The sequence below is a fragment of the Heterocephalus glaber genome, unplaced genomic scaffold, assembly GCF_053883595.1.
Source record: "Heterocephalus glaber isolate CG9 unplaced genomic scaffold, H.glaber_assembly_v1.0 deba00001550, whole genome shotgun sequence".
Lineage (NCBI taxonomy): Eukaryota > Metazoa > Chordata > Mammalia > Rodentia > Bathyergidae > Heterocephalus > Heterocephalus glaber.
The window spans coordinates 9,646,341-9,660,535 of NW_028258343.1; the positions used below are offsets into that span (position 1 = coordinate 9,646,341).

The 14,195-nt window shown below is 43.6% G+C and overlaps 1 protein-coding gene across 8 annotated transcripts in view; it reads left to right on the plus strand.

The window, feature by feature from the left end:
- The window catches only part of Utrn (utrophin), a 527,655-nt gene that overhangs the window by 39,506 nt on the left and 473,954 nt on the right, over positions 1 to 14,195 (plus strand). The window contains exon 1 of one of the 8 annotated variants that reach the window (XM_087190256.1): positions 9,209 to 9,647. The exons of 6 other annotated variants lie outside the window; for them this stretch is intronic. In XM_087190256.1, the coding sequence (XP_087046382.1) occupies positions 9,596 to 9,647 (52 nt within the window). In that variant the 5' untranslated portion in view covers positions 9,209 to 9,595. Of the gene's footprint in view, positions 1 to 9,208; positions 9,648 to 10,294; positions 10,356 to 14,195 lie in introns of those variants that run through there. One more of the 8 variants, XM_087190263.1, reaches the window with a different exon arrangement.

The following is a 14,195-nucleotide window of genomic DNA, read 5'->3' on the forward strand; positions in this document are numbered from 1 at the left end:
GTCCCACCACCAAACTCACCGAAGGTTTCCATGTCTCCTTGAGAGCGTGTGGAAAGTAAAGAAATGGCTCAGAAGGTCTGCATGGGGTCTCAGTGAGGCTGACATTTTGGTGTGGGTCACGTGGCGGAGAAGTAAAAGTAGATTTCTTGGGCTGTTTTCAATCCCTGCCTTGAGCAGTGTGGGGACACTGGGACCCTGTGCCTGTATGAGGGATTAACACACAGAACACTGAGACAAGGAAGTGTGGAGAGAGCGCTGATTTTGATCCTTTTCGAAAGCTAACCCTGGGTCCATTAAACACTGTGGAAAGGGGCACAGTTTTGACTTGCCTAGCAATTCAAGATCTGGTGCCCACATTTCACTAACGAAGATCAGTGCAGCTATATGCAGGGTTACCTTGGTAATTCTGTTTATTTCTTTGTTTTACATTGGTAGCTCTTAAATGTGGTGATTTGATTGATAATGCATCCTCTAGGAGGCTATCAAATTGTCACAAACACTATGTAAATTGTGAATTAAATAATGTTATTTGTAAATATCATAACATTATTCATCCTCATTCCTCTTATCAAGACTAACTGAATATTATAATTAACAAAATTATGTCATTTGAACATCAGAACAAATTCATGATGGGATGGAAAAGGCCAAGGAGACGGTTGCGTGATTATCTGTTTTGAATTTTATCCATTCTGCATTAGAATCCATGCAGCACAATAAACATTTTTATTTTGCTTTAAATTTTACATGACTTTGTAATCATTACCTTTATTTTTTCTTAAGCTTTCTCAGAAACTTTAAGGTTTAAAGAAAATAAAGGAAAAAACATCTTGTTAATTTTTTTCTATTACTCAGTGTCATTTTTGTGATATATTACACATATTTCACACGTGCAATTTTTTTTAAGTTTCCAGGACTTCTAGTGGCTTAATGAAATGGGCTGTATGTAAACTCTAAACCAAGAAATTTGGGCCACAGCTTGCAATTCTATGAATATGCTGGGAAACCTTATTTTATTTGCTTGAGCAGTTTCCTCCCTCCTTAGGTAGCCATTAACAATTTCCCTGGATTTTATGGGTGTTGTTAGTATCTGACATGAAGTTCTTTCTAGTCTTAAAAGTCAGTGTTGAGAAATTTCTCCTTTTGAGTGCATTACTATCAGCAATGTTCGTGTTCCCTTTCAGCTAAGCTGGAAAGTGCCTTTTGTTTTCAGTAATTGTAGGCAGACCTTTCTTTGGGTCAGCAGGCTTTGTAGAGATCTGAACATTTGGGTTATAGAAACTTCTCCTTTGGGTGTTTTTTCCTTTTATTGTTAATATTCTCAACATATTTATAAACATTTCTTATCTAGTAAATATGGATGAAGTTTGAGTCTCTGGGTTTATTTTAGTATACATTTTCAGAAATCAAATGTATTTAAAATTTTAATAAAGTTTTAGGGCAGCTATGGATTTTCAGTACATAAAGTGAATCTGCATTGAGGTCCCAAAATAGCAGCTGTAATTTGGCTGTGTAGAATTACTAAGTGTAAAGTAAAACTTCACATTTCAAAACAGAGGAGAATAACTTTAGATTATAACTATAGAATTTCCCTATATGTAAAATCACTGAAATCATATTGTAAATTGAAGTCAGATTTTACACTGGGCCTAATCATGAAGTGAATAATTATCCGACAGCTACCAGCTAATGTTATTAACATGACTGTACGAAGTCTGGTTCTGGCCCTAAAATATTCGTCTAGGGCATCTTTTGGTTTTTGCAGCCATGAAAACCATGTCCGGCCTGCGCACTGTGCTCGTGTGAAATCCACTGTCAGGTCTGTAACCATGAGACCATTCTAGAAGTCTTCCCAAGTGTAAGTAGAAGAGAGCAGAAGTTGCAGCAAAGTAGTAGAGCGAGTTGTGTTTGTCACTGCTTGCTGTCATACCCCTGCTACAATTGCAGTAAAAGAGCAAGAGAATACACTCGTGGCCCAAGGGAAGTGGAGACCAGGTAACAGCGTGTGGAAGAGACTGTGGCTGGCATGTCCCCCTGGCCCACGGTGATCGAAGGCTTGGTCTGTAGGGTAGCACCGATGGGGAAGGTGGAGCCTTTGAGCGTGGGGCCTGGTGGGAGACCCTCAGGCCACTGGCCACAGGGCAGTTGCTCTTCGGAGGTTGCTCTTGTTCGGTCCCTTGAGTTCTCCAGAGAAGGATGTTGTAAAAGCACTGAGCCTGGCTCCTGTCCTCTTTGAGCCTGGTTCAAGTCGTAATGGCTTGCGTGTTCCCACATCCCTGGCCCGTTGGCCTGCTGTCTATACCCTGAGGTGCGGCAGCCTGTATTGTGCTGTATGGACTCTGCACCTCCAAAGATGTGAGCTAAGGGAGGCTTCTTCTTCATAAGCAGCTTGTCTCTGGTCGTTGTCACAGCGGTGAAAAGATAACGCTGGTGTGTCACCTGTTGGGAGGACCGGGAATGGTCACGGCTGCTCCCCACGCACCTCACAGACTGCGTGTGATTAGACTGAGCATTGGGACCATCTGAGGTCGGGCCATGAAAATGTGAGAGAAGTCTGGGGCGAAAAGTTGGAGGTTTGGTTGAGAATCTCTAAGCAGTGCATTTCTACTGCCAGGTCTTTCCCTTTCTACCCTGCCTGCCCCGAGTAGATGCGCTCATTTGAATGACACCAGGGTGTCCCCAAATTCCTGAGGCTGTGTGACGCCCCTTGTCCACCACCCCTGCCGACTAAAGGATGCTTTTGCTGGCCGATTAAAGGATTCTTTTGCTGGGAATGTAGTACATTACAGCATGTAAATTGATTATTCTCCTTGGAGCCCACCGGAGAGCAGGTGACGCCGCGCCTGCTGACCATTATGTCTGCTTGTGAATTGCAGTGGCTGGCAGTTGTCAGCAGATGTTTGAGGAAAGCTTCTACCATTAATCTGGGGGTGAGGGGGGACAGGAGGGAGGGGAGAGGGCAAGTAAAATGATCCAGATGGGAAATGTGTCTGTACCAATGCCCCATGGTGGATATATTCATTATGCATGGCAAATATAGTAATTAAAAATTTTCTTTAAAACTACACTAACATAAACAGCCACAAGGAACTTATATTAGGCCCAACAGGCTTCATGGCTTTAAAATCATCTCAGTCATCACATTGTTCATGTGGATTATAAATTTCCAAATTATTTTGAGGCAGGTTTCTCCCTTTACATGACAGCCACATATTCTTCACATTGCTAGTGAGGTGGCAGTGTGGTATATTCTGCTCCTTAGCAAAGAAATGCCACTTCGAGGACCTGAGAACCCTGAATGAGCAGGGTTTCTGCTGAAATCGTCACAGTGCTCTCTTTTCAGCATTTTCTGACTCAGAAATCACTTGGAGTAGTGAGTGGTCTCCTGCTCCAGCCCTTCACACATAACTGGATGGAGGCTGTGAATCACAGAACTGCAAGGAATTCAGAGCTGGAAGAGGCTGGAAGGAACTGGTTGGCCGAGTTCCTTTGTCTCACTGAGGAATTTCAGTCAGGGAGGGAGAAAATTACTTTCCTGAGATTAAACAGCTCTTCCGAGAGGCCAAAGTCCCAAACTCAACATCCTTTCTGTGTCTTTGGGTTACTTGGACCTCAAGAACAGTTTCTGCACACTTTCTATGGTTGTCTGGTGGATTTGTGCCTGAAAATGATGCTGTCAGGATTTGTAGCAAGCAGTCTGTTGGGAGTGGAGAGACAAGTGAAGTTCTTCAAGGCCTTGAGGCTTCTGTGTACTTTGTGGAGTTGGGGTTTGTCAATAGCCTGGAAGAGGCAGGACAACTTCATGTGGATTAGAGCAGGCTGATCAGAGCGACCTGGAACTCAAGAGTCTAAGTTTTAGAGACAGTGAGACCAGGAGAGGGTGCGGGAGAGGGGAAATGGGGGAGGAGGGAGAGGAAGAGGAAGGACGCAGGCTCATTTCCTTCCTGTTACTTTTCTCTTTGGCTGGAGAGAGTAAGTTGCTGAATGGAACTGGAGCTGCTCAGCGGAACTGGCCAGTGCCTGCCCTAACTTTGTGTTAGAGAAATAACCCTAAAACTGCAACCTGAGCCCATGGGCTACCGTGGAGATTTGGCAGAGCTTGATTTTGGGATCCTCCTCAAACCTCTCTTCTGCTCACCCAGCCCCTGGGTGGTGCCCGACCTTCTTGCTGCACCCAGGCCTGGCCTCTTCCTTCTCAAGCCCTCTGTGGTATTGACTGTTGGCCGATCAGAGCACCTGGCAGTCAGGTGTGAATGACCCCTGGGTCCTCCTCCGCGTGGGTGGGTGGGTGTGTGCGGACACTCACAGCGCTGGTTGGGAAACAGACTGGGCGAGTCTCCATTTGCCAGGCTGGAGCTGAGAGGACACATGGCAGAGATATAGGTGTTACCTGTTTAGCAGTCTTGGGTGCCTGGAATCCTCACTTTGCAAACCTGGCGTGGGGGGCTCCTTTTGTGGCTCAGCAAGGAGTCTTTTCAGAACTAAGGGGACAGAGTTTATTGGACGAAGACTCCTCTTTGGAGTGTCAGGCACGTCCAGCAGTGGAGCTGTTCAGGCACAGTAAACCTTGTTCATGTCCCTTGAGAATTATTTATTTTAGAATTTTGTACTAAAATGAGCGATAGATTTGTATTTATTATAAGATGGGCTTTTAACTTACTTATTTTGAATTCTCTTTTTAAAATTCCTCTTCACGGTGAATGAAAATATGTGTAGTCCACTGAAAACAAAATATAAGTGTTTCTTGATGCATCAGCTGCTTAGATCTCATGATAGACATGTATTTAGGGTTTTTATTCTTTACCTATCCCCCTCCCTTTTCCTACACACCCCTGTGGCAGTTTAATGAAGCCATACCAAAAACAAATTTCTTTTTCCAGTAATAGGTATTCTCGCTGAGTTATAGCCCCAGCCAGTTTTATTTTTTAAAAAATTTTGATACAGGCTCTTGCTAAGTTGCCTGGGCTGGGCCTGAACTATGGTCCTCCTGCCTCAGCCTCTCACAGTGCTGCAGTCAAATATTTTTAAATGCATAAAATAAAATACATGTACTACTCAGAAAACCAGTTATACTGACACGCACTTCTCAGAATACTTAAGCCAGTGATAGGTAGTGTTTGCACTTTGTTAATGCCTTCAGTAACAAGCTGTAGCAACTCTGACTGCTGCACTGTTCTAATGTGGCTCGAGCCAAAGGATTTCTTCCCAGGTATATGACTGTAAGGCAATGTGAAGACAGCTGAGTTTTGATGGCGATACAGGCAAAGGTACCATTACTTGTGTGTTTGGTGACTTTCCTTCACAGTGGAAGGAGATAAAAACTTCCGTTAGAAGTTGTTGAAAATGTCTGATGGCTTTTTCTGTCCAACTTTGTGGACTTCCTGCTTTGTGAAAACCCCAGATAAAGATAACAGTTTCAAGCTAGCATGTGTTCCTCCAAGCCTGGAAGTTGGTTACAAAGTGTTTTAACAGAGATGATCATTTTAAGTGAAAACGATTCTTTGGTGAGTGGCCCCTGCACCAGGCCTGGTTTTGGGCATGATCAGCAGAATTGATGAACACAACTATTAGGATGTCTGGGTGTCCTAGTCACTTTCTCATTGCTGGGACACAATATCTGACGTCCACAACTTAGGGGAGGAGAGGTTTATTTGGGCTCAGTTTGTAGAGGTTTCAGTCCATAATTGGTTGGTGTCAAGGCCGGGCAGCATGGCAGGGGGGCCTGGAGGAAGAAGCAGAGGACAGGAAGCCGAGAGCAGTGGGAGGAGCTGAGAGGGACATGATCCCTTCCAGGCCATGCCCTAGACACCCGCCTCTTCTGGCCAGACCCCGCCTCCTAACAGGAAGTCAGCTGTAAGCCCTCATGATTTAATCACTTTCCCAAATCCTCCACTTATGAGTGCCTGAGACTGCGGAGGCGGGGGGCGCATCTAGATACAACGCTGGCATCTTGAATATGTATAGACCAGTAGAAGAGAGTGACATCAAACTGCAGGATACACAGGGAGTGTCCTACGGGATTAGCAGGCTGGCATGCTGCGATGGTGAATCACCAGGGGACTTTGCTGGGAGGAGAAAAGTGGTGGTGGCCAGGGAAGGCCGTCTGAAGGGGCATTTAGGTCCACACTTGTGTGCAGGCCCTCAGCTGCCAGAGGTTGGTCCACAGGAAGCCTGGAAGAGGCCAGTAATTGTGAGGGGACCTGAGCAGAGGGCTGTGCCTGAGACTGGCACAAGGCTCATAGTATTTCTAATCTGGATCGAAGAGGCATCATTGACCTTTTAGTTTGAAAGCATGTATTATTGATTACATTAATGGGTGGATCCCTAAAAGCTTTAGGGATTCATTTGGAGTATATAGGGCTGAAAAAGTGATTGTAAAATTTGTGAGAAGAGCCGAGCAACACCACCCTGTTTCGGGCCTCCCAGCAGGAGCAGACAGGTGGAGCCTCGCGGGCCCCTGCAGCACCCCCCCTCCCCCGCCTCCTGGTTGCGCCTGTTCCTGGATCCACACCTCAGAGGCACAGGGGGTCATAAAGGCCATTGTCCTGAGCTCCAGAAGATAGAGCAGAAGTGAACAACAGAAAGAGGGCCTCTCTCAGGCTCCCTAATGAAAACTGAAGCCCACTGGAAAAGTGAAGAGAATCTCTGCAATAAAGGCACACCAATAAGGTGGTAAGTTGGAGGGATCATCACCTCCCATCGGAACCTGGACTATCTTCAGGGGAAAGGCAACTGGAACCTGCAGTAGAGCCTTGCAGAGTTCAACCCTGTGGGAGGACAGGGAGCTCAACTTGGGACTTGCAGCCAGAAATCTGCCTCATTCTCATGGGTCTGCTATTGGCTTACTGAGACCAATTGACTTAGACCTGCACACTGCTGCCCACATTGTCTATTGTGACAGCAGAGACATACCTTGAAGGAGGCTCTTCATTTTTATTTTTATTTTTGTTTTTGATTTTTGGTACCGGGGATCGAACTCAGGACCTTGCACTTGTGAGGCAGGCGCCAGAACCACTGAGCTAAATCCCTGGCCTTAATTTTTAATTTTTATTTGTTTTTTTTCTACTCTTCAAAATTTTTTTTCTTCTTTTCTTTTTTTCTTTTCTTTCTCTCTTTCACTCACTCTCTCCCTCTTCCATATTGTTCTTTATCTCCCTTTTTGTTACTGTTCCTGCCCTAATTCAGGTTTCTTCTTTTTCTTTTCTTCTCTCTTTTTCCTTCTCTCAATTGTTATTAGTTTCAAAGGAAAGTGAATACAGTTTCTAGCTTCCCTATCGTTGATAGGTTATTCTGTTCTCATCTTTGTTCTTTCATTCTGTCTTTTCCTCTTGCCTTCAACAGTTCCCTAGAGTTTGTGTGATCTTCCTGTGTCCTCTGGCTGTACTGCTAACCTTCCCTACCCTTCCACCTATCTATCCCTCCCTCCCCAACTCCTTCTAACTCCCCGTTCTGAAGGGTAAAGTTGCTGTATTGAAGAGTTTATTCACTATAAACATATTTTGGGCTGGTCCTTGATTTTGATTTAATTCACATGATTAAAGGTGATAGATTAATAACTACTACAAATTGTTATTTTCTAAGCTCTATTTTATACTATTGTTATTGCTGATTGGATCACTTGGGCTAAGGTGTTGTGATTGATCTAATCAGTAATCCTTCTGGTATAATGAAAATGAGATTGCCCTGGAGTCATTAGAGACTCAAAACCTTAAGACCAGCTATATCTGGAAGACAACTCTGAGAAGCAATCATTCCATAAGGGTTCTAAATAGAAGCAACAAAGATACCTACAATAACCAATATTGAAGTATCAATCCAGGAACTAAACGGAGGACTGTACCAACAGCAAAAATAGAAATGAGAAGGCATTTAAGCAAGGCTCAATCCAAGACTTCCAGCTCACCAAAGGCAAACTCTGAGGGAAACAAGGTGGAAAAGTCTGATAATCAATGACCTGGACACCCTGAATTGATAGCACAGGCAGTAACAAAACAGATGAATGAGGCTCTAGAAAAATTCAAAACAGAAATAATTTCCCAGATAACTACAGAGATGGTGAGCAGAATGAAAGACATGATTAGAGACTCTAGAACAGAAACTGATTTAGAAAAATACATGAGTTCAGGACCATGATGGAAGCCATGAATGCCAGCATAGGAAATAAATGGAAATCATGAACACCTAACATAGAAAAGAAATGGAATCCATGAAACAAATTCAAACAGATATCCAGGAGATTAAAAACTGTTGAAAGTATACACAGCAGGCTGAGCCAATCTGAAGACAGAATATCAGATATAGAAGACAGGATGGCGGTCAGTGACCATAAAAAGAAAGATCTCTTAAAACTAGTAAGGGAGGGCTGGGGATTTAGCTCAGTGGTTTCACTGCCTGCTGCGCAAGTGCAAGGACCTGATTTCAATCCCAGGTACAAAAAAAAAAAAACTAGTAAGGGACGATGAGAAATCAATCCAACAGCTCCTAGATAATAATATGAGTGATAGGAGTCCACGAAAAAGCAGAAGAAAGTACAAATGACATAAAAAAACCGTTTACAGAATTAATGATAGAAAACTTCCCAAACAGAGCAAAAGAATTTGACATACAGATAAGTGAGGCATATAGGACTCCATCTAGCTATGATCAAAAAACATCTACACCTAGACATATAATAATAAAGATCCCGGAAACCAAACAGAAGAACAAAATACTATAAGCAGTTAGAGAAAAGAAACAAATCACTTGCAAAGGAAAGCCTATCAGAATCACAGCAGACTTTTCAACACAAACCCTCAAATCAAGGAGAGCCTGTGGTGAGGTATTTAAAGCCCTAACAGAAAACAACCTCCAACCTAGACTGATTTATCCTGCAAAACTATCTTTCAAAATTGATGGGGAAATAAGATACTTTCATGACAAAGAACACCTCAGAAACTTCATGAATACCAAACCAGCACTCCAAACAATTCTAAAAAATATCCTAGAAAAAGACAATGAAGGTCAAAACTCCATGAAGCTCAACAGAGCAAATCCATCAGGCAAGGCAAGAAATGAAAAGGAGAGGGGAAAAAAATAAGAAAGAGCCAACAGCAGGAAAATTTGCAAGAACATACTCCCTTGCAAGAGGTAGAAACATAGAGCAAAATCTTATTTCTTACTTTTCAATTCCTTATTGATCCTCACCCAGACTTTTGTTTGGCTTGAATGTGAGGCAAACCTAAGGAGACCCAAGCAAGTTCTCAGATTGGTGGTTGGAACCCGTGGTGTTTGTAGAAATGCATACCTTGCTGTTCCAGGCAGATAAGAGCTGTCACCAGGCTGGGTTTTTAGGGGACAGGCTCCGTGCCTGGCAAGCCTGGAGGTGCAGACTGGGATTGGGCCATGCTGGGAGCCAGGAATGTGACCATTCTGGTCGGGGCAGTCGGAGAGGACTCATCTCTCTAGCTCCCATACTGTTGGGCCCTGGTTTTCAGTTTGGCTCCATCCACGCACATTTTCCAGCCGAGGGAGACGCATTATCTCTGAGTTTAGAAAGCATGCACTGGTGGTTTGGGGATTCTCGCCATATTTGGAGGACAAGCTGAGCCAAGGAGAAATGGAGGTGGCACAGGAACCCACACAGGTCACTGGCAGAGACTCACAGGCAGGTAAGGAAGACCAGCTCCCAGTGTTGTGCTTCCGTAGACTTTGGCTCATCTGTGCATTGGTAGGAAACCGAGGTAGGACTTTTTCAGCCAGGAATTAGCCCGAAAATTCCTGAACAGCAGATTCTTAATGATTCATCCTCTCAGTGATGTAGGAACTTTTTTTTTTTTTTTAATAAAACATTATCTCAATAGTATTTTGGGATATGTTAGTGACATAAAAAAATTTAACATGGCAGTTTTAACATTTTGGAGTGGATGTCCTCCACTTACTGGACTTGTGGCTCTTCTAGGGTCACAGAGCCTTCCCACTTAGTGTGTGTTTGTGAAAAGTGATATGGGCTGGGTCCAGGGTCTAAGGATACCCTGTGAAAGTCATTTGCTTCTCTGTGATGGAAGATTTGCCCAAAGCCTCTGTTGTGTTGAAACTCACATGGGAATGGAAATCATCCTGGCCCTTGAACTGTTAATAAGTAAAGGAGTTGTGACCCAGGCGCTAGTCCAAATCTGCAACAACTGAGTAATGAATTAATGGCTCCTGCATTCATTGAATTTGTCCATTTCTCTCTTGGCTTGATTGTTCACTCATTCGTCCTTTATTTCATCTCGCTGGTGCCAAGTTCTGTGATAGGCCACTTGGAAACAGGCAAAGAAATGAAGGTCCCTGCTCCAGGCTTCTGATCTCGGAGTTTCAGCACAGTGTGGTCGGAGGTAGGGTCGTGACACGTACTGGGTGCTGGGGACCACTGGAAGGCGCTCGCTCCCGGAGGCTTGCTCTTCCTGGGAGAGTCAGTGAGCGTTTCTTGGAGGAGGGATTTGCAAGATGGCAGAGAAAGTGAGGGGAACGTGTGTGCAAAGGCGGATGTTCAGAGAATCACAGGGGAGGTGCTGGTTTTGTGTTTATAATGCACATCCTCTTTCACGACCCACTGCTGTGCACAGCTGCATGGCCAGCTTTCTGCTCCAGGCTTTCTGTCTTTCTCAGCCTGGATGCTGGCCCACAGCACTGTGCCAGCTCCTTCTCCTTATTCTGGAATCAGGCATTGGATTAAACTGCACCTCTCTGGAGAAGGCTGGCCTGACATCCATGTAAAGTGGAGTTCATCCTCTTACCCCTGCCCTGGGGTTTGCTTAGGGACTCTTGTCACTGTTGCTAATTGCTTTCTTTGTTCACTTGTTGGTTACTTTAGTGTTGACAGGTCCCTGAGACCATGTCCTGCCTGGGCAGGGACAAGATGGTCTTGCTTACGGTTGTGTCCCCATGGCCTGTGAAGTGAGGGCCCTGTGGGGTGACAGATCCCCGGGGAGGGGTGGGTGAAAAGTCCACACTCACAAGCAGAAGCACTCGTAAGGGGCTGGTCATTCCTCTGTGTCTGTGAACACTTAGGCTCTTTGGTTCTCAGCTAAGAACTTTATTCAGGACCTTTGGGTGTTACCTTATGAATTTTGGAAGGAATAACTTGAAAAAAAAATAAATTAAAAAAAAGCAAGTGTATAGGGAAGAGAGAGGTTCTGTCGAGAATACTTAAGTTATAAACAAAAGCAAAATGGACAAATTTAAAGAAGTTAAACAGAGTCTCATTAAATGGAGTCATTCTGTAAACTAATTTTAGAAGGTCATTTACTGCACTGTGTTTTCATTTGTCCTGCCCAGTTCTCTGAAACATCATGAGAATTTTGGTGATTTATCCTTGTCTGTGTTCCAAACATTTTATTCTGTAACTAATATCATTACTATTTTAAATGGATTTAAACCTTTTATTTATGTAATTGTGTTCTTACAATAATATGATTTTTTTTTGGTACCGGGGATCGAACTTGGAACCTTGCGCTTGCGAGGCAGGCGGTGGAACCACTGAGCTAAATCCCCGGCCCCCTAATATGATTTTTTTTATTCAATAAAAGATTCATAGCCAGGCATGGTGGTGTGTACATCTGTAATTCCAGGACTTGGGAGGCTGAAGTAAGAGGACCACCATAATTTCCAGGCCAGCCTGGGCTACATAGTGAGTTCAAGGCCAGCCTGAACTACATAGTGAGACTCTGTCTTAAAAAAAGATCAATAAACAATTCATGTAACAGATATTCTGCACCATGAACTCAATTTTGTTGGCATTTTCTTTCATACTTCTGTCAGTTTTTATAGCTCACAAAACACCTTCATTCCTACATCATCTTTTTTACACTCTCATAGATGTTACACATGGCTTAAGACTTTTTCTGAGCTTATTATCATGTAGAATAAGAACATACAACAAAATTTATTTTGCAAATTCTCAAGTAATAATAAAATGTTGTGCTGAATGGCATATTGAAAGATAAGAAAATGTAGGGCTGGTTGTGGCAGTGCACACCTGTAATCCCAGCACTTGAGCTGTGAGTTCGAGGCCAGCCTGAACTATGGTGAGACTCTGTCTCAAACAAACAAACAAACAAACAAACAAATGATGAAATCTAAAGGTGCATAAAGATGAGGGGTTTACCTGTATCTGCCTGTACAGCAGAGAGAGGCAGGAGAGCTCTCTTTATATTTATATTTTCCCTCCCTACATTATAGCCAGAGCCCTGCCTCCTGTCAGATCCCGGGCAGCATTAGATTTGAATAGGAGTGTGAACCCTGCTGTGCTTTCGAGGCATCCAGGTTGTATGCTCTGTATGATCTGATGCCTGATCTGAGTGGGAGCTGAGGCAGTGATGCTAGCCCTGGAGAATGTAATTATTATGTATCACAAGCATATACTAACAACAAAAAAGAAACAAATCACATCTCTCCCCTCACCAGGTAGTGAAACTGGTCCTTGGTAGTAGAAAAGTTGGGGACTGCTAGTTTAGATGATTATGTGTCCTGTTTGGTCTTTTCATACAGAGAATTCCCAATGTATAGATCTGTTAATCCCCAGGGATGCTAGACTGGGCTGCTGAGCTTCAGGTGGGATGAATATTTGAAACCTCCTGATGTGCAACTCAGTGATGTCTTTTTTGCCCTTCGCTTCTGATTCCAACCTTTTGTTCTTAGAGAAGTGAGGAAAAATATATTTATATATTATCCTGAAGGTGGAGCTTTTTGTTACCTTTATTTATGAAGAGAATTTTCTGTTTACTGCTTTTCATTTATTCATTCATTCATTCATTCATTCACTATTTATTCCCCATCTGCTATGTGCCAAGCACTGTGCTGGTGACTAAGCATTAAAAAATGTTGTGTGATGACCACTGCTTAATTTCCTTTAGGGTCAACTATTTTAGAAGAGGGTTCTGTGAAAGAAGTTATATTTCAGTGAAGAAACACTTGTGGTCTGTTCGGTAATTTTTTTTTTTTTTTAACAAAATTGCTGCTGGCTGGAGAATGATGATGTCTGCCCTTCTGACATCACTGTTTAATGTTAGGTTTCTGTGCTTGGCTCCCTGTGCTGCAGAGGCGTTTTCAGAGTCTTAATTTCACTGGAATGCAGCACCTGTTGCTGGTTATTCTTGCATATGAAATCCAGAACCTAGAGTCACTTTCACTTCCTTTTCCTCCCCCGCCCTCTTTCCGGTGTGTGTGTAGGGGTCAGATTAGTAAGGCATGAAGGGTAACCTCTCTCCTCCATGGTGTGATGTTGACACCTTCAAGAGTAGTAGCTGTGGCTCCCTATGTCCTTCTGTCACTGGACCGCTCTCATCTGAATGCTCTTAAGTCCGTGGCATGTGTTTGTGCCACAGTTTGCTGGCATGGCGTGGCATGGGCTTGCAGCAGCTGCTGCTGCTACCTGACACCTGGAACCTTATTGCTATTGAGGAACATGTATTTCCACTTGGCATCATCTGGTTTTTGGCTATGACTCTGGGGAAGTGGAAGTATTGTATAGCACCATTTACTTTCCGAAAAATAACTTTGGAATCTCTGGGCTTCCTGAGGATCCAGGCATTGTGAGAAGGGGCATGGTCCAGCAGAAGGAAGGGCTGTGGGGTGCAGCCCCAAGCTGAGCTGAAGCCCACTCACTGCCTGAACTGGGTGGTTTGCTTAGTGTTGTGAAACCTATTACCTCATGTTTGAAATCCTGACACAGCTTAGCTTGTAAGAATGTTGCGAGCATAAATAAAAATAAGTGTGAAAGAACTTTGAAGGTCTGAGATCCTGAAAAGTTAATACGGAATGAATTATACACAGAGGGCCAAAGAAAGGCATTGGTAATTCTTGCCCTCTACGGAACTGGCAGCCTGTGGAAAGTTATTTGAGCTCAACATTCCTAATTTAAAACTAACTTGGTTATATTTGCCTTCTTTATGCTCTTATAGATAGATTTATTCATGGACATTCTGTGGAAGAGAAACCTTTATGGGAAGTGGGGCTTTGTGTGAAATTTCACATACACAGTCCTAGCTTGCAAGCTGTTCGCCATGGGGACCTGCCCTGGAATAAGAGGGCTGGCTTTGTTTTTAATTAAAAAAAATTTTTTTTTGTTATTTTGAGACAGAGTCTCACATGTAGCCCTGGCTACCCTCAAACTCATGGTGATGCTCCTGCCTCAGCCTCCTGAGTGCTGGGATTACAGGTGTGCACTACCACAC